Source organism: Amblyomma americanum, chromosome 7 (genome assembly GCF_052857255.1).
Source record: "Amblyomma americanum isolate KBUSLIRL-KWMA chromosome 7, ASM5285725v1, whole genome shotgun sequence".
Classification (NCBI taxonomy): domain Eukaryota; kingdom Metazoa; phylum Arthropoda; class Arachnida; order Ixodida; family Ixodidae; genus Amblyomma; species Amblyomma americanum.
In genome coordinates, this window is record NC_135503.1 from 44372151 (window position 1) to 44398403 (window position 26253).

Consider the following 26253-nt stretch of genomic DNA (forward strand, 5'->3'; position numbering starts at 1 on the left):
ACGTCCGCACGGTGGTGAGCGGTCGACTAGTCCACGTTGAGCACGAACATGGCGGCTTGGGTGTCGTTGATGGCTTTGTTGACGGAGAAGTCGTCGCGGCCCGACACATCCTCGCCTTCCAGCGAGGTGACCGTTTCGGGCACTGTGGCGGTGTCGGCGGCCGTGGTGTAGTTTGGCGCATCTCTGGACCTCTGGTACAGCACCTGCTTGTAGCTGCTCCGCATGTGGGTGAGGGCAAGGGCGATCAGGGCGCCCACCACGGTCGCCAGGAAACCGGCCACAGCGAGCGAGACCCAGCCGCAGGGAAGAACCGGTTTTCGGGCGCGTTGGTCGCTCGTCGACTACCATAGTGGGAGAAAAGAGCACGTACTGTTCAATTAATGGAAGCTGTTGCCTCCCAGTTGCAACTAAATGGAAACATTTGTTCCTCAGTTGGCCTCTAAATGGAACCAGATACTTTCCGGTGACCCCCAACTGAAACCGGTTCGTCCCATTTAGCTCCAAACTGGGCCACAAACGGGGACTAGCTTGTTCCCACCTGGAACCAGTTGAAAATAATTAATCCTAGTTCAATGCGCAGTTGATTTTTACCTGGGTTTTGACGAAATGCGCCAACAAGAACGTTGCAAGATAAGCGAACTCCTGCAGCTGGAGCCTGTACGTAATACGTAACATGTCAGAATGCTAGATTACGTGAAAATGACTTCGTGGAGCGAGCACACACGTACACGTGGAGCTGAACTGTGTTTCAGTTAGAAATTTGATCTGAACGTCATCAGTTGGGAGCGAAGGAAGACATCCACCACCCCTCAGGGAGAGGTTCCAGAGTAACTCTGCATCCTTTCTCTTTCATATCAGTCTGAACAGCATCGCTCCAGCTGGGTATACGGCCCTGAGGGGTGAAGACTAAACTATAATCTAGCTGAAGAACGCTAAGCGGCAAATTCATTTCAAAGGAGGGCGTCAGGAGTCTTCATTTCGTGCCTGTTGTCCAGTAACAAGGGAATGAAGTTACGATGCCGCTTCTCCAGCTATAAAGAGCATGTACAGTGGCGGGCAATGTATCATATACACGCGGTTTTAACTAGAAAGTAACAGAGCTCATCTTCACCTTTCAAAGTCGGGAACGTATTAAGAGGGGGGGGGGGGGTCGAAAATTTGTTTTGGAAAACCACGCTGGCTCCCTCTATTCGAGGAAAAAAAAGACAAAAATTTCACGATGCAAATAAGGAGCGTACCCTTCAACTGCCCTCCAAGGGTTGCCCGTAAATATTCTGATAGAGTTTGACTATTTGCTCCCAATATAAACCATTAAAAACTTAGCAACTGCGCTTTGACATGTTAAGCAGCTGGAATGCGTTATTTAATTTTTCCGGGTTAGCTTTCAACTGCTCGTCACAGCCTGTCAAGACGACATCTTCAGGTTTGGAAATGAGTCACTAAATGACATTTACTACTGGCTTTTCCACTGTGAAACACATACCCGCGATCCCGGGAAAACAGAGCGCACTTTATACTTACGTCGTCAGTGTTGGTGTAATGGGTGATTTGGGAGAGGTGAAAGGTGCGATCCACCCGAGGTGAATCGTCTCCTGGCGGTGACTCAACCTGCGCGAGAGAGCCCACGTGTCGACGCATACATATGAGGTGCTGCTACGCTTTATAAGGATGTGCTATTCGACAGTTCTATGCCATCGTAATGTCCGTCCCAATAGACACTAAAACTACCATGGACGTCCGCAGGACATTCAAGGGACCTCCAGTGCCCATTGGGGTGGTTTAATTCTTAATTGCGCTTATGAGGCAGTTGCTCAATTCGCACTCGGAGCAAACCAGAAGGCCTTGCACAGTCATTGCTGCGCTTGCAATCGTCAACAAATGAAAACAGTTCAAGTTTCCTTCACTGGAAGTCATGACGTTCCACAAAAACACGATTACGTTTCCAGCCGGAAAATGTCATTTACAACTGGATTACTTAAACCGAAAATCGTGTCCAGCTGGAACGGTTTTTGCTCCATGGTGCAGCTGGAAAATTTCCAGTTCCAGATAGCTACACCTGGAAGAATTCCCCTTTCAGTTAGTTCCAGCTGTAAAATTTCCACATCCATGCAGTTGGCTCGTGCTAGAATCGCTTTTACTTGCAGCTCGAAAACGCCATATCCAATTGCATCCAACTGGAATTAGTATACCAATTTTCACTTGGGCAATGCAAGCGTGTGGTTTTAAGCCCGAAACACTTTTAGCTCCCCTTATCGGCGAACTGAGGTGAACATCGTCCTGGACCTTCCGCGAACCGGAAAGAGAACATGAGGCGAACTATCGGAAATTTTTCTATCCGAATCGTTATCAGCTCGACGCATGCGAAGATCGGGCTACCGGCGGCAGCGCTGTGTGCGCTACAGCGATTCTATCTCATCACTGCGGCGTTGCTCAACGCTCGGAAGATGCGGGGCTTCCATAAAAAATGGAGTGAGGACGACGAAAAGTGGGTTTTCGTTTTCTCCGCGGCGAAGTATGCGTGACGCTGAGGAACACCTAAGTAGCATCATCATCATCAGCTTGACTACGGCCACTGCAGGGCAAAAGCCTCTCCCATGTCTCTCCAATTAACCCTGTCCCTTGCCAGCAGCGCCCACCGTATGCCCGCAAACTTCATCCGCCCACCTAACTTTCTGCCGCCCCCTGCTATGCTTGCCTTCTCTTGGAATCCTTTCCGTAGCATGCACACTCACAACTTTCTCATTTCAGTGTTCAGCCGCCGCGGTGGCTGAGTGGTTACGGCGCTCGGCTGCTGGCCCGAAAGACGCGGTTTCGATCCCGGCCGCGGCGGTCGAATTTCGATGGAGGCGAAATTCTAGAGGCTCGTGTACTGTGCGATATCAGTGCACGTTAAAGAACCCTCAGGTGGTCGAAATTTCCGGAGCCCTTCACTACGGCGTCCCTCATAGCCTGAGTCGCTTTGGGAAGTTAAACCCCCATAAACCAAACCATCATTTCAGTGTTCAGCAGGCATCTCACAGTGTCCAATATACCAAAGGCAGAATGGTGGGTTCATTGTGCGTTTCGCTCGTTGACGACTATGAATTTACGCTCCCCTCGAGGCGCTCGCTCAATCTCTGCATGCTGGGATGACCGCGTCCATATATATACCTCTAGATGTGCAGGTCTATAAGCTCCTGCTTGGTATACTGACGTTCCGGCGGACTATTTTGCTGAATGCAACCGGTACAGCTAGCCTGGAGCGTGAACATTAGATTAATGACTTTTGCGTCACCTTGCTGTCATCGTGGCCTTCTGTGACCGGCGACTTGGCCCCAGCACTGCTTCCTTTGGGTCCTGCGCTCATAGCAGTGCGCGTTGTTGGCGGCCGAAAATATCCACGTCCTGGCGTTGCCTGGTTCTCAGTCCTTCTCGTTCTAGGTCCGGCGCGCGATGCTAACTCTCGAGCTCGCGAGGCGAATTCTTCCTCTTCGTAAAAACCCGCCGTATCGTTCGTGCTTACTTGTTTTTTTTATAAACGAGATTAATTGCTTCCGGGCATCTCTAATTACGCTTGCAAAACTAACGCATACATTGCAAATTGCCACAAACTATATGCATACTGAGGACAAAAACGCGCTCACCCTTAATTGATAAGCGGCTAAATTGCTTTGAAATTAATTAGAATTTTTGTGAGACACTGATTCGCTTAAGGAAAGATCTTCGTTTATAAGGTCCTTAATGCATTACACTGCAAAGCTTCCGGTACAGGAAATTAAATATATCGCCAACAACGCTAATTATTGAGACGATACACTGACCAGATGATGGTCGCCACTTTTTCACCCCCAGAGTTGGACGAAAAGTTTGTGCATCTCTTTCTTTTGTTACCATATGGTGCCTCTCTGCATGTTTGACTTTTCTCGCATGCGCAATTTTGCACCTGGCATCCTTTTCACAAATCCTTCCACTAGAGAATCAACAGATTCTAGAAGCCGAAAGAATCAAGATCCTAAGGATAATCATAACCAAGGAAGGAAACAACGGAGAAATGTGTAGGAAGCTAAACATTACTGCGAATCAAAAGGAGCACGCATGATCAGTCTGGTGCCAGGCTGGAAGTTCAGGGCCAATAAGAAATAAGTTTGAAGTCTGGTTCACGTCTTCATCACCTGTATACGGCCGACATGCTCATCACCTTATCTAAGCTGGAAGAAGAGCGAGAAAGAAAAAGTGGACACATTTATACGGAAAGCGGTCAAGCTTGAAGCAGCAGGTTTCTCAGCCAACGCCAGCACCGCTAAACAAAGAAGTGGGAGCTCACAACACCCCAGGCGAAATAACTGAGGGCCAAACCTCGGCTCACATCTTCAGCTTATACAACAATAAAACCGGCCATCAAGTATACCTCCCCATGAAGTGTCAGCCTATATATATATATATATATATATATATATATATATATATATATATATATATATATATATATATATATATATATATATATATATATATATATATATATATATATAGATACTTGCAGAAGAGAGACATCGACGCTATACGGGAAACGCGGGGCTCCCAGGTATATGAAGACGCAGCTGGACCCACCGAAAGGGTCATGACTCGGTCCTACGCGGCAGCTCTACCAACAAAGCAGCATAACACTAGCACTCTGAGACAATACATCAACACTCTTTATCCTAGCCAACGCGGTGCCAGTGATGGGGCTGCAGTCTTATCTACCTTATCTACGCTGTCGGTAGACCGAAACCGCAAAGCCTGGTAGGACGCGACTCCCCAGACATGTTCGAGAAACGCATGCGGCGCACCGGGAAAGCAGAGCGGGAGCGCTCCCGCTCTGAACTTTCCCGGTGCGCCGCTCGCTTGGCCGAAATCATGCGCATGCTCCCCAAGCTGCTGGCAAAAAACATGCCAGGCGTGCGCAGTGCTCGCACGTACCCATGCAGTGATGCCGGTTACGTGCGTTCGTCCCGCGCAGCCTTTTGTGCCGAACCATATATAGTGAGGGGGTAGGGGGTGTTATGGGCCTTACAAGGGTTGCATAGCTTCATCTACGATAACGGCTGCCAAACGAGCTCGCAAAGTTTAAGCAGACGATGAGCAAACGGCTCCTGCCTACGCCACCATCGCGCTTCCAAATGGGAAAAATAACAATGTGATGTAGGGTCACGAGCAGTGCAGTAGCTCAAGTTGGTTTGACGGCTGCCCGTGCCGCTTCCTGTCCATTTCCATCGCTCACAAGGTCGCGAGAATGATGCGCAAGCGTGGCGCCATGTCTGTGCTCTATTTATGTTGGGAGGAATTGAATGCTTTCGCTCCCTTGAACTCCTAGCAACCTCCCGTCTCCTGGGATGTTAACGAGATACTCCACATTGGGAAAGTATAAAAAAATCTCAGTACGGCCATGCGCTTTGACGTCATTTACTATAATTTCGGGTTTTTTTTGTTTATAAGAGACGTTTAGATTTCTTTACACTGACAAGAGAAAATTTCCTTTAATATGTCCCGCAACAGCTCACGCGCGCGCGTGTGTACACGTGTATGTTTGCGTGAGAGAGAGTCGGCATTCAGGAGCCGAAGTCGTGGGTATAGTGTGGGTGTCGTCGCACTGTGTGAATGGCCCCACTGCACCGACGCTCGCGGGTACTTCTGTCGCAACAAACATTCACCGAACGACGGCAAAAACCTGATGAGCGAGTTCCCGACGCTGCATTTCAGTTTCAACCAATACGACCGAAATGACATGCAAGGAATTGTCACATGAGTAAATTTGTGTATAGCAGCTCCGATAAAGCCGCCAGTGGTGTTCTCTACTTCTGCGTGCACGTAATGAAAAAACAAGAGCTCTGAAAAAAAAAAACCGGTCTGGTTGTCTTACACAACGAAATGTAGAGAATGTAGCCATAATAGTCGATCACGTTCTTTTAAAGTGTGACTCACAAGGTCTGCAACGAGTAACGTTTGTCGCATTGAAAATGCCGGTATCCATGAAAAAAAATTTATTGAGTTAAAAAAAGAACATCACGCCCGAGCAGGGGCTCGAACCCTGGACCGTTAGGTTAAAAGCCTAACGCTCTACCGACTGAGCTACCCGGGCGCACATGGATGTAGAATTTATTCAGGAAAACGCATAATATGAGCGGCGAAGAAATAATATGTTCAATAATATTTGAAGTACCACCGGCCTATGTACCCTAACGCAAAGCTTAATCGATGGCGCGAAAGCGCGTTATTAATTCGCACGGAATGCATTTGTGCTGGCTGTTTGAGGATAGTCCAGCCGCATGGCATAGCTTTGTCAACAACGTGGAAATTAAGTAGGCGAAGGTGAGCGAAATTATTTATCATCGTTGTTGGCACAGCCCTAATCACTTCGATTATTTGAGCTAAATTGAGCTCCCCGGCCTGTTAGCCAGTCCGTCAGCTGGAGGGAGTGAGAGGAGGCATATAATTCCGCATTTCACTTTCGGTTCTGCTGCTAGAACCTTCGTACGGTCGTGTCCAATGTTGGCACATCGTTGACTCATCCTTATATGACGATCAGCTCGTCCCCACTACATTGCATCCTGCCTGTGTAATTCATAAGAAGTCCTGGAAGAGGCCTGGTTAGCCATGCTGCATGCCACTGCCGGTGGACATGCTGATTGCATGTGCCGTGCGGCTCCACGTGGAACAGACCCGGCCATCTGGGCTAGAAGCCTAGCAGTCCTTGAACACACAAGCACGGGGCACGTCTTTGGCCGCTTCCAAAACCCCGATCCTTGTCACATGCGGCCTCATTCAGAGTATCCAGTGATGTGAATCGAACACGTTGCGTTCTTTGAGAAAATATACAGGACAAGGTCAGCTTTAAGGTAGGTTATTAAGCTGAATTGCATGTATATTTCAATCATTTCACTGTGTGCGACTAACGAGGGTGATAAGTGTATTTTGCAATCACATCTTTTTGAAGTCCCGCCATTCTGCTAAAGCCAACAGGCATAGAGCTACTAGCCAACGCCGCATCGGTCAAGTTAGGTCAAGCCAAGTCGAAAGTAAAGTCAATCAGAACCAACAGCGCGGAGCTTGGTGCACGCTGCCGTACCTGTTTGACATGGCAGACGTTGGTGCAGACGTGAGTGCTCCGAAAAAGGCACGAATAGGCTTTGAACAAGATGTCGGCATTACAGAATACGTCGGAACTCACAAGGGCTTCAACGGCATACTGAAACAAAGGTAAGGTGACCAAGGTGACCAGCGATTGGTGCGACGAGGCTGCGCGGTTTAGGATCTGAAGCCTGATCGTGTTGGTCTGTTGGTCTTCTGTTGCCAGTGGGCTCAGCAGATTTATACGTTGTTGATTTTCTTGGAAAACCGAAAAGGGGTGACTTGGCTGCTGAACAGAATTGACGGGCGATGGGAATCCGCACTGTTTTATTACAGTCGTGTGCATCTGAATCAATATGCGTGCCAGACTAGTAAAATGTTTTAAATGGGAAGACGCAAGTTTGAAGGGCGTGCCGTGAAGTTTCTTCGGCTGTTTTTGGGTCACACTTCGCCCGACCATCATCCCGAGCAGCAGCCCCGTCAACCCACAACCACATCATGACACGACTGACACCTGAGACGTGTAATGAAAAAAAAAAATATCTGTCACCTTTCAGATGTTTTAGATTTAAACTGAGTGCATTTTGGGCTTTCAGGGCACTTGAAGTGCCTTTTTTCCGTATGTAAAGCCAGAATCCTACTCACCCTAACTGGAGATCAAACTGGAACGAAGTATTACTATGATGACATTCTGCAGATATTCGGACTTCCTGGTCAACGAGATAGACCCGTCAGGACGGGTAGTACGTCTGGAGACGCTCGAGCCGCCACCTGAACCGGAGCCGGACACCGGCTGGGCCGGCGGGAACGTGAGCGCCGAGGACAAGGAGCAACTGGAACTTCTCGCCGGGGGCAAGCGCACTGAACCCGTAGTCCTGCCCGCGGCGGGTCTGAGCAAGGAACAGCGCGGTCAGCTGCACGCCTGGGTTCGAGCACATTGGCCACATCTCGAGAGTCACACTGCCGACGGCACCGTGCGCGTCAGCCGGTCGACTGCGCAGCGTCGGCGCGCAGCCCCTTGGCCCTCCGGTCGCCCCAGCTACACCACCTTCGTCCTCTACAAAGAGAACATGGACACTATCGAAGCTGTCAACCGGATAGCCACCTTTCTCGGGTGGGATATAAATCCTTGTTGGTTATCTTGCAGCTGACAGCCTGCTTGTGGGTAGACGAAGTGAACATTGGAAGTGTGTCTGTAAGTGCGTAGTAACTGAAACAACACATCTGCAGCATGAGAGATGTGGGTGTTACAATGTGGTCATCAATTAATTAGGTGCACGCAACATGATAGGCAGTAGTACTGACTTGCCTCGCCTGCAGTGAAGTCGTCTGGAGCTTTTCATGTTACAGGAATGTGGCACACCAGTTCATTGAAATTCTCCTTCCTTCTGTTATAGAGTGTGCTTGATTCCACCTTCACATGCTCTTCCTTCTTTCCATCATAGTCGCAGCCAACTTTTCACTTGCCGTCTGTCACCTCTGGCTATATGAATGTTTAGTGAGCCTGTAGCAATGCAATTGTGAATGCCATAGGGCTACACTTGAGATTTGCTTCGGACTCTCATATTGCCTCCAAGACTCAGGACCCATGTGCTGTGTGAAAAATACCGCATGCAAAAAACAAATGCACATGAAAAAAAAAAGAAGCTACAGATCATACTTTTGTCATGTTCAAACATCTGGAGAGCATACACCAAAAGAACATGGGGACAATAGCTGATGTATTAATATATAACATCTAATGACAGTGATCTGATGATCAGAACTTGGAGATGTTAGCTTATTTGTTTTTTTCTTTTTTGCCAAATTTAATTTGAGTAGCCATATGAACATTCATTGCAAAAGAGAAAGCAGTAAAATCATGGGGGATTGTTGTTTTTGAGCATCTCCAAGGCTAAGAGGAATAGAAAAAATAAAAGTGACACAGTTGAATTGAGAAACGCTCCACTGTCATCTTTTTCAATTTCGTCAGGGCAGTCCACCAGCTGCAGGCATTGAGGCACATATAAAATGCCTCCACTCCTGGAGGCATTTAGTGTTAAAGCATTGTGCTAATGAGCTCTTGAGATGGCCAGCATTAGTGCTGTTGTGGTACTCTGCAGCTGAGTATTTTTGGTATTGGTAGGATGCTGCTGCAAATGGTCCTTTTTCATCAGCTTGCTCGAAATTGCACAGAAACTGCCTGGATCACAGGGAGGCATTGTAGGACCACTATGTCCCAGAATCTGTTGCTAAATTCGGTCACGTTTCTAACCCTGTACTTACATGTACGTGCGACATTGGCCGGCAGTGGTTAAATAATGCCCACTTCATTGATGTTAATGCTTGACTGCATATAGCATGATCCTAGCACACTGGTGAATGTGTACTTCTCTGATGATGATATATCAAAAGGCATGAGCACATGCATAGCATTGAATGCATTTCAACAATTGCCATTCTGTGACAAGCAGCGCTTCCTAGCCAGCTACAGGAGTGTACACCTCTATGGATGCACTCATAACTCCTCTTGACAAATATGCTGCTGTTATCAAATTGAGGGACACTGAGGACATCTTCATTCCATTTTTGTTCTAAGTGAAAATCAATTGTACGGCTCTTTCTGGCAATGCTAATGCAATGCTAAAGTACACATTTATTGCCAAGAAAATTGGTTTCAGATGTAGAGCATTTTTTTTGCCTCTCAATTCAAATTTGTAACATCAAAACTGAAAAGGACTTTGTGTCACTGTTCTGAAGTGAATGGTGCTGTAGCCTAGTCCCGGAGATCCGGAAGCAAAAATTAGTCTTCAAAGTTTGCTTGTGAAAACAGCCCATGGTGGCAATATCCACATTTCATTTCTTGGTCTTTTCTAGTTGATGAAAAGCTCCACTTTCAATTGAAGTAACCTCTTTGTCATGAGGACACGGTAATCTATTGACTCAAGTCAACTTCAATTCACCTTCTTTCACAAGATGCGGCTACCATCAGGGGAATGCGTGAAAATTCTTTTGCTGTCCAGAAAACTGGTTGAAAACAAACACACGTAGTCGACACAGGCACGATCTTGTTCCACGAGGCGTGAACTGCGCCTGCAGAGTGGCAAGCATGTGCTTGACAGGTGCTGCCATCTGTAGCTTGCACCTGTCACTAACATGAACTGCGCATGCACAGTAGAAGCTGGTGGTTTGTTTTGAATCACTGGAACTCGAATGGGAGAGGCACATATGCGCAGAGTGGCTGTGTGAAAAAGGTGGTTTTCTCGTCAGTGTCCCTTTATTACAGAATGTATGAGATGTAAAATTTATAAATGAACTCAAGGTTGCTTGAAGCATGCCAGGCCTTATTGTGTGACAACATGCCCTGCAGCAGTGGAATTGCGTGGCCAGAAATCTTTCCACCTTTGTATAGATTCATGTTGCAGTGCAATAGATTCCGAGAAAAAACTGTCAAAGCATATAAAATGCTATAGAATATCAGTGAGTTGTTTTGTGAAGTTTGGATATGTAGCATGCAGCATGGAGAGGACTGGATATCACTTGCAGGATGCGTCCTTCATTTCTTGGCTACGCTGGCACTAAAGACAAGCGGGCCAAAACTTGCCAGCGGGTGTCATGCCACCGGTTGCCGGCCAAGAAGTTACTGGAACTGAATCGCAGGCAGGGCATCCGGGTGGGCAACATCACGTATGTCAAGCAGTCACTTCTGTCTTTCACTTGCTCTCAAATTAAACAGGAGTGGTGCTTCTGTTTGACTTATGTTGCATGCGGTACAGTTTATAAAGTACTCGCAACTGAAAGTTAGAAACCCTAGCTTGTTTGTACCTTAGTTTTTTTTGTTCCTTGACAAGCAGAATTCTTTTTGGGAATCTTTCTTTTATGTAATCTAATGTAGTATTGAGGACTGTTTTTGCAATAGTGAATGGTGTTGCAGTGTCAGTGGTGAAAAAATGGAGGAAACATTGAAGGCTAACGCATTGAGTTCTGAATTTTTTCTATGGGAAACCAGAAGCTCACCAAACGTTGTCTTTTGTTGCAGTTAGTGCTGGAAATACTGTGAAAGATCTTAACACGCACTGCCTTTAAAGTTTTATGCAGATATGCATGTGGTGCTGCATGCTGTGGTAGTTTTATCTCATGGGAGGGGTGAGAGCTGTATCTGCTTCACTCATCACGGCTTTGAGGTAGTTAGCCACTGCACTTGTGAAGCTTATCTGCTGTGCTTTAAATCCAGGAGGCTATGTAGCTGCCAAAGCAATTGCACCACTCCTATCTTTGTAAACTAAGGCAAGCAGTATGAAAGAAAAAAACTGCAAGAATATAATATTTTTTTATGTTGGAAATTTCATTTCTGGCGTTCCTTTCCATTGTTTCTGATGTGTTTTAATTTTGTGTTCTTCTTATTATTATTCTACTCCTAGAAGGCTATCGATTTTGCATGGCTGGTTTTCCATCGTACATGTGGGCTTTGAATAGGAAATTTTATGCGTTGATTTCAATGTTCCATCTCACAGCATCACTTTCATAGGTACTGCCAATCAAAAAGTCTATATTGTGTAGTGCCACTGGTTTAGGGTAATAAATTCTTAGCTGTGAATTTCATAAAAGAAGACAATTTCTTTGTGTTGAAAGCATGCTGTGGCTACCGTTCGGTTCTGTTTTGATCACATTTATGAGAAGGTGCCATGTCCTAGCTTTTTTCATCCAACCTGCTGCATGCATAGTCAGCCCACTATTGTTTTTGCGTCTGTGTGCAGTTTTGAAGACAGAGCCATCAAGTTGGGCGACCTGCAGGGGAACCGATTTGCCATTGTCCTAAGGTAATCATATTTGTGGTAAAATGTGTTGTTTTATGAACTAAATAAAGGGCAAGCATCAGTAAGTGCTCTAGAGACAGTTTTCATGTTTTTGCAGTCGGCCTTCACCTTCGTTGACTAATGTGCAGTGATATTTTTTTTTTTCACCTTTGCTTGAATACGGTAATTGTGGACGAGTGTCATTTCTGTTTTTTCAGCAGGAATAACTGAGCACCTTTTGAAGGTACTGGCGGCACCCTTCAGGGTACCTTGAGGGGCCTTCAAGGAGGAATGTGGGGCAACAATTTGTGATTTTCGACCAAAAAGCACGCCTTTGTTGCAATCAATTGCAGTTGCAACCAATTTTTGAACCAATCAAGAATGTGTCTGCAATGTTCCTTGCGATCTACCACTGATGCTGGGAAGCATATAGGGTCCCCTAGTGATTCTGTTCACAGGAGCACTAAGCTTGAACTTTTTTGTTGTTATCTTAAAGATGTGGGCAGTGCTCATTATTCTTTATGCAACTTTGGACTTTGTCTCACTACTTCATGTATTATTTAATATAATTTATTTACTGTCAGGGCCGATCGGCATTACAGGGAGGAGGATGACTGCCATTTTATTTTTTACAAATTTTCTTTTTTATTATTTCTTGCAATTCTCTTTCTAGTGCTTCTCTCTCTTCCCCCACTATTGTGTCAGCAGTTGTTAAACATGCCCGCAAAATGTTCTGCTCATTTCCTCTCATGACTGTGCTTTCACAGGGATGTGGACGGCACCACGGAAGACCATGAAGAGGCAGTGCGCTCTCTCTCGGAGAATGGCTTTCTCAACTATTATGGCACACAGCGCTTTGGCACCACTGCAGTGGCTACTCATCAGATTGGGCGGTACGTGTAATTTATGCATGGTGAACAACGAAAACAAACATATGTAGCATGTAGATCAGGCAGTTTTGGTCATCTTTGCAAAATGAATATAGAGTCATGCGTGCCATGAAAGAGAATAGAATTTAATAACAATGGAGGAAGGTTTCCTGGCCTCGCTGAGCTGTTTTTGCAGCGTTCATGTCTGTGCTGCCGTCAGCTTCATATGTGTTAAAAAATAAGAAAAAATTGAAATAACTGAACTTTCAGTTGAAATCAAGGTCCATTTATGTTTTGCCTCAACATTGCCAGTCTTCGTGGCATTGCCTTCCTTCACCAGTGAGGAAAGGTTGATGCCTGCTGCGCAAAACAGGTCCAATCATTTTCATTGGTTAATCATTCTGATTGAAAGGTGACTTGCTTCCTTTTTGATGTACTGCCAAATCCTCCTTTGCTGTGCTGTTTCTTTCCCTGCATGAAGCCAGTCTTTTAGTTTAGTGGGGGAAAGGGGGTTGTGGGGTCTTCCTTAAGTTCCCTCCTGTCCATTTCATCTATGCTTGCAAAAGGATGCCAAATCCTCACAGTATAACACAGACTGCATTTCCTTGCTTGTTTATTGAAGCAGAGTTAATGCGCTAGTGCAACTGATGCAGAAGCCCTGCTGTAAGATCACTGACAAAAACGGCAAAAAACTGATCAAAAAACTTGCAAAACAACCTCATATTTTAATGGATGTATAGATACATTGGCAAATAGAATAAATTTGAATGCTCCTGACTTACTAATGTGCCTGAGTATGTGGGGCAAATTTTTATAATTTTTAGCTATTTGAAAAACAGCCTGATTTGTACCTTTAATTATGCATTAATCATATTCGTCTCACTAAATCTACCCATTTTCTATATTTCTGCAATGTATGAGCCAGAAATGATAAAATGTGGCAGTATCCTCTCCATCCAGGTACTATTGTGAAAATTGTGGCTAAACTGCCTGATTGTGATGTCTGTAACTTTGTCATTAGTGCGCCTTTTCAAGACATTTTTCTGGGGGTGGGTTGCTTGGACCGTGCCTCATTGACAACACAGTGTAACGGGATTCTCAACTGGAAGTGCTTTAAGAGCCTATAGAAATTGCCCTCTGAGAACTTTACTTTCATATCCATCATGCATACTGATGCTCTGCTGGTGCGTTTCTTTTCTTTTGACCTGATGAAATAACCCCCTCGAGACAAAAAGAGATGGTGCTAGACTTCACCACGTGGCATTTAACCGCTGTTCATTAAAGGTGCACTAAAGAGGAATCTGAGCTCGTCTTTTTAGCACGGGAGCTCGATCTACAAGCTCCAAGCGTTATTATAAACTTCAAATTGTCCTGTGCAGCCGATTCTCCTGTTAAATAGAATTAGACGTCCTGGCTCCCACCTTTTTTTTGAACTCAACTCTGAAAGTAGGAGGAGTCAACCAACACGTGGAGTGCCTTTCAGCCAGTCGCGTGGCGGCTTGCTGCTCTGCCGTAAGCGGAGTGATATGTAAAACAAAAAGCCCCCGCATATTTTTATTTCTGTGGACCTAATTTGCAGTCATGTTGTCTGCAACTTAAACTATTTATTCACGGAAACCTAAAAAACAAAATAAAAGCTAAAGCAAAGCCGCCACGTGACTGGGTGAAAGGCACTCCATGTGTTGGCTCACTCCTCCTCTTTTCAGAGGCGAGTTAAAAAAAAAAAGAGATGGGAGCCGGGATGTTTAATTCGATTTAACAGGGAAATCGGCCACACAGGACAATAATTAGAAGTTTTAAGGATACATGGAGCTTGTAGATCGAGTTCTCATGGTAAAAAGATGAGCTCAGAATCCTCTTTAGTGCACATTTAAGTGTCCCTCAAAGTATGCTTTGCAGTCCATTTTGCTATTGCATACACAGCAAAGTGTAGTGTATGATGCTTGTATTCCACACCATCTTGTGCCACCAAAACATGTACTTTCAGAGGTACCTCTTTTAGTTTTTGTGTAATGTTACCTGGGTCAGTATTTTGTAACATTTTGTTTGGTCACAATGAGATTCATGACAAAAGCAACAGGAGGGGGGCAGCGAACAACCAATCACAGGCCGGCCAGTCTGGTCGCAGTGCTGCCACTAGCCGCCCTGCCACCGTCACATCCAGCCCTGTTGTGTCACATGGCATGCCAGTTTGTCACGCAACCACCACACAGTTTCTTTCCTATGACAGAAGTCATGATAAAAAAGCTTGTCAGGCGTGTCCAAAATGTCGTCATGCTCTGTCATCCATCATTATTAGCACTGGCTTGTCAGTACTAACCATGGGCATGTTTCTGCCACAACCAGCGTGACATCATCTCTGACTACTTAGGTGCATGACCACAGGAGTAGTGACCAAAGGCAGAGAACCAAAGGGAAGGAAAACAAAACGAAATGTTACAGAATGTGTCCCCTGCTTGTCCACTTCCTCAGGGATTTCTACTGCTGCATTTTTTTTTTTTGCTCTTTCCACATCAGTGACTGCTATGCTGTCTCCCCTCAGGGCTCTGCTTCGAGGCAACTACGAGGAAGCGGTTGACCTGGTGCTGCAGCCAAGAGATGGCGGTGGGTGAATCACTAATGCCCACGCAAGTACTGCAGTGGGCCCTGTAACGACTGTGTTTTTCATCAGCTGCGTGTGGTGCTTGTCCATTTATTCTTTGACACTTTGGTGTATGCAGTGGTACTTTTCTTTCACAAGGTAGCCATCCTTCCAGGCAGGGCACATATCAAACAGACATAACTTCACCAGCGAAAGAACGGGACACCAGGAGAAGAAGAAACAGGACAACGCTGGACTGACAACTCATATCAACATATCAAGCTTGGATGCATCACTTATGGCTTGTGATGATTTGATGTTCAATGGTGCAGAGGCAGCTTGGTCAAAAAGCACTATGGCTAATGTGTTTTGATTTGCTCGGGGTTGGAGAAAGATCCATATTGCCCAAACATTTCACCCCAGTACTGCTGAGCACCAAGCCAGAGGGAAACTTGTGCGCACTGAAAAAGCAGTGAGTACCCAGTGGCATTGGGTTGTGAACCACGCATTTTTCGCATACGAGGCAGATACTCGAACCACTAGGTCACGGAGTGACTGTACTATCCCTTTTGAGGATGTACCAGCAAGATGGGGAATTGTAATGGCACCTATCTGTTTAGTCAGCAAGTTCAAGCCATTCGCTACACTTAATCCAGGCAGTTAGCATTCGTGGCATCACTTGGCTTATCCCAAGGTCACACAAGCTGTATTCCATAGCCAGTGATCAGCCTATTCTTTGAACTTGTCATGGTTTGTCTGGGCTTATAAGAAGCTGTATGTGCCACCCAGCATCTGTTAATTGTTAATCTAGTGGTGCCTAGAACAAGTGAATAATTTTGTGTGTCAGTCATGCGTTTTTTTTAGACAGACCCTGAAAAGATCTGTGAAGATAACATTCAGTGTCCACTGAGGTTGCCCAAGTGGCATGGTTTTCAGGCCGCAAATCCGACCAGTAAATGCAGCTTGTGGAAATTTACTTTTTGACTGTTTGCTTCAGTAAGTCTGCCACTGATTTTATTTTTGAAGATGTTTCCAGCTGATATGCATCGTAAGGTAATACTAAGGCAGCATTTCAGGTTACAGCATATGCATGGCTGCTGACTGCCAGCTAGTCACCAGTACGAAAAATTGCTAGTCACCAAGAAATGCTGTTACATTTGGTCAGGCTTGTATTGATTTGACCTGCGATACCTTTCAGGTGTTGGTTTGTCATCAGTCATGCTTGTCGCTAAGTAGCAGATGCTTCTACATGAGAATCTTAACAAGTTCTTGTTTTATTGGGACTGGAAATCAGTCCAGAGAGCTATAAGTTATGAGTGTAGTGATGTCAAACTGACAGCTTGCTGAGCGGGGGTGAATATTGTTGTTGGGTAAGCCCCAGAGACACATCACAGCTGGGACTTTTTTAAGTGTGCAGCTTTTACATTAGGTATAGAGTCGCTGGCTTTTTTTGTGAAGCACCAAATAATGCCAACTATTCTTTGCAAATCTTCATTGCATGGTGTCAGTTGCTGCTTAGTTGCTCACTGTGAGCACATCATGCTTGCACCCTGCAGAGCCTTGTCAGTGAAATAGACGGCCTAGTGTAGTGAAGGGAGGTGCAGTGTGATGCCTCCTCTCCATGGCAGATGCAGGAGCCCTAGCAGAGTGTCGAGACGAGTGGATGAAATCGAAGGATGCTGCACGGGCCCTGTCCAAACTGCCTCACCGAGGCTGCATCGAGGGCCTGCTGCTGCGTGCACTGACCAAAGGTGGCGCCACCAACTACCTCGGTGCCCTGCTTGCCCTGCCGAGGAATGTGCGTCTGCTGTACCTGCATGGATACCAGAGCTACGTGTGGAACCGGCTGGTGTCCCGACGGGTGCAGCGATTTGGCTTTGCTGTGCTTCCAGGGGACCTGCTGATCACACCTGGTAGGTGCATCACATTTTAAAATGCTTGGCAGGATATTGTGCATTGTAGTTCTCGGCTTTCCTTCGGCAGTCATCGAAATGCTTGCTAGTCATGAACTTAGCTCAGTTGCAAGACTGCGCCACAGTGATGCTTGGGTGATGAAATGACAATCGTTGCCAGTAGCCAAAACCTGACATCTGAGCTGAAAAGGGGTGTCAGGGTCAGCCAGTGGATAAAAAAGATGATGATGTCATGATTGGAAGTCATCAGATACCATCTTTTGCTGTTTTTGTACTGTTGGGAGCAAATATGGTGTATGCCACTCGAGCTTTGGTTGGACTGCTTTTCGACACCATTTTCCGGCAGTGCCTGCTGTCAAGACATGCGAGGAGGTGACTATTTAACTATAGGCATGTCAGTTTGTTTTGATCCGCGGTGCTCCTAGCTTGCAGAAAGTGCCAAAAGGCATCATGGTGAGCAATGAAAAATGCAATGGCACATGGTATGTGCCACTTCTGCTCCTGACAGTACATCATAAAACAATATGGGTTCTCATTCTGCTTAAAATTTTTTCACTTGATGTGATGAACTCAGTCTGCTACAAAGATGAGTGGAGATTTGGAGATTCTGAATCTGTTGAACAGTTTATCTGTCATGGCCAGCTGCTGTTGCCTGAGCATTTCTGGTTCATTATTGGGGAAGTGTGCAGTTGTGTCAGGAGTGCCGCAGGGGTCTGTTTTAGGCCCGCTATTGTTTTTATTGTATATTAATGATATTCCTTCTAACGTTGTTCCGCCCGTAAAAATTAAACTGTTTGCCGATGACTGCTTAATTTACTCGCGTGTAGCCTGCGCTGAAGATCAGATTGAACTAAATAGATGCCTACAATCATTAAATTTGTGGTGCCAAAGTTGCGGCATGGTAATTAACTTAAAAAAATCCACATACACTCACGTAAGTAAAAAACAGAACCTTATCAGATTTGAATATAATATAGGAAAAAATGCCTTGGTCGAGGTACAGAGTTTCCGATACTTAGGGGTGACAGTGACGCAAAATCTAGACTGGAGTTTTCACATTTATCTGATAATATCTATTCAAGAGCTTACCAAAAGCTCTGCTTTCTTAGGAGAAAACTACCAGATGCGACTAAAGAAATTAAATTGGTCGCCTATAAAACGTTTATACGACCAGTTCTGGAATATGCGAATGCTGTGTGGAGCCCACACCAAAAATGCTTAATCAAGAAGGCGGAAAGAATTCAGCGCATTTCAGCACGTTTTATATGCTCCAAGTATCGCCGTACTGACTCGGTTACAGAGATGATGCAGCAGTGTGAACTGGAAACGCTGGAAATTAGAAGGATAAAACATCGACTCAAACTTTTTTTCCAGATAATGCAAGGAGCATTAAAAATAAATAAAGAACATTATGTGAAAGCGCCTCTAAAACGTGGTTCCCGAAAAAACCACAGCAGGGTAATACAACCTATTAACGCACGTACGGATGTATACCGGTATTCCTTTTTTCCTGATGTTATCGAATTATGGAACAAACTGCCAAGTGATGTTGTGGAGAGTGCAAACTTGCAACAATTTGAGCTAGGTGTCGATATGTTTTTGAGAAATGGAGTACAAAGTTTGAATTCTGATTCGTGATTGCTTATTGAAGTGCTTATGAAATGTATTTGTTTTTGTCCCCTCCCTGTAATGACCCTCATGAAGGGTTAACAGTATGACCAAATAAATAAATAATAAATAAATAAATAAATTTAGTGAATACAGCCATAAGCTTTTCTGAGGTCACTGCTTTGTTGTGTAGAAAGATTCCAGGGTTCTGCATGAGTGCTGTACGCATATTTGTGAAAATTATAAGATACCACAAATTCCAGAGTACCTCATTTGGACAGAATGGAGAGCAGACATGCTCTGCCAATGTGCAGCGGTTGAATCAGCAGGCTGATATATTCATTCCTACATATGCCATTTTGACTAGAGCAAATTGGCCAGTTGAAAACTGGTCAGTTCAGTGCTGGGTGGGTGCACCAATGCTTGTCTCTTGTCCCATGAAAGAACTGAAAGAAAATTGTGATTGTGCTAACTGCAGGGGCATCTGAGGATGAGCCACGAGTGGCAGGTCCAGAAGAAGTGGGGTCTGCCAGCATGCAGGCAGTGGTGCTACCATTGCCAGGCCATAGCATACGCTACCCACAGAACGAGGGTAAGTAACGCAGACTGCGAGGTAATATAACACTATTGCACAAGAGTCATGTTAAGAAGTCAGCTGAAGCATAAATGCCTCATTGCTTGTCCACAAAGATAACTGTAGAGTGTCGCCTAACATCCGTGCAGACGTTTCTGACATTGTGCAAGACTTATGCCTGTATGCTAGCTGAAAACACTAGTGCATCATTCCATGGCAGTTGAGGTGACTGTAGAATTCTAGCACACCTCCTTATAGCTGTTTGGATAGATAAAATCACACTTTGTAATTCATTCAGTAACAGCATTCAACTATTGGAAATGCTTGTTGCATCTTTCTGTTCACACAGTCAATAAATGATGATTTGGTAATCTAGGTGAACCTAAAACAAAGAAATAATTCTAAGACTCTGTGCTGCACCCCGTCTCTTGCATTTGGATATATTTGAGAACACATTCACCATGTGCTGCACTGATAGAATCAGACTTGTGACGGGAAAGGCATACACAAAAGCAGTGGCACATGTCCCTGACTAAACGTGCAGCTTTTCAGCTCACTTGCAGCTCCAGCTCCTGCGTGCTTAGCATGCATGTCGCAGTGGCATAGAGGTTAATGTTTCTGATCTCAACACAGTCATTGTGAGTTTCCAGATTATGCACATTGCTTTTTTTTTTTAATGCCAAGGGTTTCTTTGCTATGCTCGCTAAGTGACAAATGTCATAAACCACTTACATTGTCCTAATTCAGGGATCACTGTAAAGCGCTTTGTTCACACCCTGCAAAATAATTCACTAACTTCCAGCTTTGCTTGACTCAGATGAAAAGACTCTTTGATACTTCATGTATCATCACTAAGTAAGTTTTTTTTTTCTGCAGTTGATTACTCCAGTGAATTTAACAGGCTGGTGTATTTTTCTGAGTCGCGAATGCCAGACTATAGAACCACTATGAATTTTGGAATTGGAGCACCCTTTCTCATTTTTGCAATATTTTTAATGACCTGCTTAACATAGCCACTTACTCTTGACCACTTCTGATAGAAAGTCCTTCTGACAGACTAACTTTGGGACCTCCTTCTGTACTGCTTGTTGTCTGTGCAGCAAAGTGCGGGAAGCCTCAAACAAGTAGATGCCACTCTGTATGAGTGAGTCACATGCAGTGCCATTGCAAAGCTCTTCCATATGCAGTGGCTGACTGGTACAAGGAGATACTTGCTGAGGACGGACTCACGCTGGAGTCCTTTGGTGGTGAACAGAGGCACAGGTATGTTCACCCTGAGCATTCCTAACCTAACCTAACCTAACCTAACCTAGCCTAGCCTAACCTACCCTACCCTACCCTAACCTGACCTGACCTAACCTAACCTAACCTAGCCTAGCCTAACCTGACCTGACCTGACCTAACCTAGCCTAGCCTAGCCTAGCCTAACCTACCCTGACCTGACCTGACCTGACCTGACCTGACCTGACCTAACCTAACCTAACCTAACCTAACCTTACCTAACCTTACCTTACCTAACCTAACCTAACCTAACCTAACCTAACCTAACCTAACCTAACCTAACCTAACCTAACCTAACCTAACCTAACCTAACCTAACCTAACCTAACCTAACCTAACCTAACCTAACCTAACCTAACCTAACCTAACCTAACCTAACCTAACCTAACCTAACCTAACCTAACCTAACCTAACCTAACCTAACCTAACCTAACCTAACCTAGCCTAGCCTGACCTGACCTGACCTGACCTAACCTAGCCTAGCCTAGCCTAGCCTAGCCTGACCTGACCTGACCTGACCTGACCTGACCTGACCTGACCTAACCTAACCTAACCTAACCTAACCTAACCTTACCTAACCTTACCTTACCTAACCTAACCTAACCTAACCTAACCTAACCTAACCTAACCTAACCTAACCTAACCTAACCTAACCTAACCTAACCTAACCTAACCTAACCTAACCTAACCTAACCTAACCTAACCTAACCTAACCTAACCTAACCTAACCTAACCTAACCTAACCTAACCTAACCTAACCTAACCTAACCTAACCTAACCTAACCTAACCTAACCTAACCTAACCTAACCTAACCTAACCTAACCTAACCTAACCTAACCTAACCTAACCTAACCTAACCTAACCTAACCTAACCTAACCTAACCTAACCTAACCTAACCTAACCTAACCTAACCTAACCTAACCTAACCTAACCTAACCTAACCTAACCTAACCTAACCTAACCTAACCTAACCTAACCTAACCTAACCTAACCTAACCTAACCTAACCTAACCTAACCTAACCTAACCTAACCTAACCTAACCTAACCTAACCTAACCTAACCTAACCTAACCTAACCTAACCTAACCTAACCTAACCTAACCTAACCTAACCTAACCTAACCTAACCTAACCTAACCTAACCTAACCTAACCTAACCTAACCTAACCTAACCTAACCTAACCTAACCTAACCTAACCTAACCTAACCTAACCTAACCTAACCTAACCTAACCTAACCTAACCTAACCTAACCTAACCTAACCTAACCTAACCTAACCTAACCTAACCTAACCTAACCTAACCTAACCTAACCTAACCTAACCTAACCTAACCTAACCTAACCTAACCTAACCTAACCTAACCTAACCTAACCTAACCTAACCTAACCTAACCTAACCTAACCTAACCTAACCTAACCTAACCTAACCTAACCTAACCTAACCTAACCTAACCTAACCTAACCTAACCTAACCTAACCTAACCTAACCTAACCTAACCTAACCTAACCTAACCTAACCTAACCTAACCTAACCTAACCTAACCTAACCTAACCTAACCTAACCTAACCTAACCTAACCTAACCTAACCTAACCTAACCTAACCTAACCTAACCTAACCTAACCTAACCTAACCTAACCTAACCTAACCTAACCTAACCTAACCTAACCTAACCTAACCTAACCTAACCTAACCTAACCTAACCTAACCTAACCTAACCTAACCTAACCTAACCTAACCTAACCTAACCTAACCTAACCTAACCTAACCTAACCTAACCTAACCTAACCTAACCTAACCTAACCTAACCTAACCTAACCTAACCTAACCTAACCTAACCTAACCTAACCTAACCTAACCTAACCTAACCTAACCTAACCTAACCTAACCTAACCTAACCTAACCTAACCTAACCTAACCTAACCTAACCTAACCTAACCTAACCTAACCTAACCTAACCTAACCTAACCTAACCTAACCTAACCTAACCTAACCTAACCTAACCTAACCTAACCTAACCTAACCTAACCTAACCTAACCTAACCTAACCTAACCTAACCTAACCTAACCTAACCTAACCTAACCTAACCTAACCTAACCTAACCTAACCTAACCTAACCTAACCTAACCTAACCTAACCTAACCTAACCTAACCTAACCTAACCTAACCTAACCTAACCTAACCTAACCTAACCTAACCTAACCTAACCTAACCTAACCTAACCTAACCTAACCTAACCTAACCTAACCTAACCTAACCTAACCTAACCTAACCTAACCTAACCTAACCTAACCTAACCTAACCTAACCTAACCTAACCTAACCTAACCTAACCTAACCTAACCTAACCTAACCTAACCTAACCTAACCTAACCTAACCTAACCTAACCTAACCTAACCTAACCTAACCTAACCTAACCTAACCTAACCTAACCTAACCTAACCTAACCTAACCTAACCTAACCTAACCTAACCTAACCTAACCTAACCTAACCTAACCTAACCTAACCTAACCTAACCTAACCTAACCTAACCTAACCTAACCTAACCTAACCTAACCTAACCTAACCTAACCTAACCTAACCTAACCTAACCTAACCTAACCTAACCTAACCTAACCTAACCTAACCTAACCTAACCTAACCTAACCTAACCTAACCTAACCTAACCTAACCTAACCTAACCTAACCTAACCTAACCTAACCTAACCTAACCTAACCTAACCTAACCTAACCTAACCTAACCTAACCTAACCTAACCTAACCTAACCTAACCTAACCTAACCTAACCTAACCTAACCTAACCTAACCTAACCTATAGTCGAACAGTTGGTCTTTGAATGCTGTAGAAAGGTGATACGCGGCGTAGTGATACGGATGATACGGACCGAACTTCTTGAGGTTGATTTATTTAGAGTTTAGAGTTTTCATGCAGTAGTCTTCTAGAGTGATGCTTTTGAAAATGTGCGTGACTGCATGCAAAATATTCTTTCAGATGCCTATTTCGGTGCAAATAAAATGTAGTGAATTTTTTTTTTGAATGCTCGGCCTTCAATGAAGTGATGTGTAAAGGAATCTTTCACATGAAAATTTTCTCCTGTTTTTAGCTTCTATCTTACTCCATTTTTTTTTCCTTGGGCAGCATTGCCACGAAACATTATGCTTTTAGAGTTGATTTATAATGCAAGCCCCACTTTGCGGGCACTTTGTGCGAACTTTGGGGGCACAAACATGCCATTTCTTTTTAGTGCTGTGAGTTCTTGTTCTGGTTTGGACCCTGTGGAATGGTGGCCTGCCTCATTTGAGCAGACAGTTGACCACAAGCATGGTGCAAAATTTAAAAATAAAGAAATAAAAGAAATGGAAAGCAGTCTGCACCTGGCTGTGCATTGCTCAGTAGTCAGCTAGTGCAGTAAAAGACTGGAGCAGCAAAAAAAGCGAACAAACAAGCATTGTGGCATGTGCTTCAGGGAGCTGTCAATGAGTGGCTGCTACCGGCACCTGGTCACGGTTCCTCGAGAAGTGAAGTGGCAAGAAGTGAGCTACACAGACCCCCAGGCGGCGTTGCTGCTCAGTGACCGTGACAGGCTCGAGGGACTGCCTGAGCCTACGGGCTGCTGCAAGGGTGAGTTACTGTTACATTTCACCGAGGTACACATGAAAGGAGCAGCTGACTAGTTAGCACTGCAGGAGGAGATGATTTGATGCTTCATTAGGGTGCAAGCTGAATTTTGCCTTTTAGTTACATTATTCTCCTTTCTGGGACCAGTGCTTCTCATATTTTTGACGTTTGGTGTTATTTATATTTCCAGAAATTTGACATTCTTTCTTCTTTGCTCTTATCTGCAGGTGACATTTTAGGTTTGTTTCAGTGAATACAAATATAATGGAAGTTTTTTTTTCCTTAGTTCATTGTGGGTGGCACAACACAAAAAACAGATGAAAGCACAAAAGAATTAGTTTTGCGGCGCATTTCGCGTTATATTGGGAGTCAAGGTACAAATATCACACAATTTTTTTTTCACTGCTCCTCACGAATGCTACAGCGATCTTCACCACCACACTCGCGAGCTATTAGGAGAAGCGAACTTTTTGACGGCCGCGGGGGGGGGGGGGGGGGGGGGGGGGGGGGGGGGCGTGCTGCGCTGTGCGCACGAGCAAAAAAAGAGGGAGGGGGGTGCTATGAATGTGGAAAGAAGCCGGCGCGGTCGTTGAGAAAGAGAAAGCACTGAAATAGTTGAGTGGAGTGGGTAAATGAAAGAAAGGCAAACGGACACAGGAGTGGGTAGCACGAAACATGAAGCACCAGCGGCACAGTGGTGACGGAGACCGCTGCTGCACGGGAGGCTGCGTGCTTTAACACGTAGCAGGCCTTGCTGCACTAGATGACGTTGCTTGCGTTCCTGAAGCATTGCCTCTCAAATAGTATCCGTTGCTTCCGTATTTATGTGTGCCATCCCCGTTTTTTCTGAGCCCTTGGCTGTAGTAACATGCACACTAGGACTGAAAATTTTTTCACCCAGTTCCATTTATTAGTTCTGACTTTTCGTTTAAAACCAATTCTCTGAAAATAAATTTGGCATACTTGTGGCCAGTCTTGAGTGAAATTGCTGAATCTTAGGTATAAGTCACTCTGCTTGTGCATCACTTCATTTTTCTTTGTCTGATCATTAAACTTTTTTTTTTTTGAGGAACTTGAAATCTTGCAAATGATATCATTCCCTTTAGTGGCCATGTCTCAAACAAGCCTGCCAGCATCTTCTCATTCACTGTGTAAATCTTAGATCGTGCATCACTGTGCAGTTTAGGGCTTTTGTTCACTTAGAAACAACATGGAGGCAATATTTAGGGTAATCATCTGTCATTAGTTCTCAAGACGAATGTTTGTCATGCTACATAATACAAGAACTCAGCAATAGTTGTTACACTGTGCTATGTGTGTAGTGAAAATAATGCCAGCAAAAGGAAGCAGCACCGTACACTTAGCAGAGCACAACAGTTACCTTGCCCCTTTGCACTCCCGAGTCCTCTCCTGCTACTCCTACGTGCTACCCCCCCCTTCATTGTGCAGGCGTGAACACCAACATTACGGATCCGAAGGGATGGTGCCATTAACAGCTCTCGCTGTCAAAACTTGATTGTGAATTGTTTTCCTTTTCAAAAACTGTACAGATACAGCACAGTCCTCTGTGTGCAGTAATAAGTCCAGTCTAGACAGCTAGGGTGCATTTGTGTGTCACATATTTGTCTGCACAGGTGACACCAATGCGAAGAGGGCACTCATACTGGAGTTCAACCTGGGCTCTTCATGCTATGCCACCATGGCGGTGAGGGAACTGATGCACCGGGACTGCAGTGCGTGGATAGCAGCTGCATCAAGCTGATAATTTTAATCGTTACTGAAGCTAATAAAACATGATGGTGCTGCCTAGTTCAGTTTTTCAGTTATTGTGTTAGCAAGAGCTTAAATATTGTGCACATTCAGGTCTTAGATTTGTTACCTTTCTTATATGTGCATTATTTCTATCAGCAGATATATCTGTGACCGTTTTAAGAGCAGCTTAG

General features: G+C 44.7%; 2 protein-coding genes and 1 non-coding gene across 4 annotated transcripts; 1 reads left to right on the top strand and 2 right to left on the bottom strand.

The window, feature by feature from the left end:
* LOC144097078 (uncharacterized) lies at positions 1-3411 on the bottom strand. Its single transcript, XM_077629866.1, has 3 exons — positions 3275-3411; positions 1522-1608; positions 1-341 (listed from the first exon to the last, which is right to left on the bottom strand). The coding sequence occupies exons 1-3, from the start codon at positions 3344-3346 to the stop codon at positions 27-29; spliced, it is 474 nt and encodes a 157-aa protein (XP_077485992.1). The 5' UTR covers positions 3347-3411; the 3' UTR covers positions 1-26.
* Positions 3412-6027: 2616 nt separating this feature from the next.
* TRNAK-UUU (transfer RNA lysine (anticodon UUU)) lies at positions 6028-6100 on the bottom strand. Its single transcript has one exon. It is a non-coding gene; the product is annotated as a tRNA-Lys (tRNA).
* A 951-nt stretch (positions 6101-7051) lies between these two features.
* On the top strand, positions 7052-26119 carry Pus7 (pseudouridine synthase 7). Of its 2 annotated transcripts, none has more exons than XM_077631975.1 (11): positions 7052-7218; positions 7787-8203; positions 10615-10755; positions 11826-11888; positions 12632-12757; positions 15276-15337; positions 16943-17227; positions 19314-19427; positions 20597-20672; positions 24159-24313; positions 25945-26119. In XM_077631975.1, the coding sequence occupies exons 1-11, from the start codon at positions 7097-7099 to the stop codon at positions 26070-26072; spliced, it is 1689 nt and encodes a 562-aa protein (XP_077488101.1). In that variant the 5' UTR covers positions 7052-7096; the 3' UTR covers positions 26073-26119. The 2 variants fall into 2 exon arrangements, with proteins under 2 accessions (XP_077488101.1, XP_077488102.1); XM_077631976.1 differs by having other exon boundaries at positions 16949-17227.
* The last annotated feature ends 134 nt before the right edge of the window (positions 26120-26253 follow it).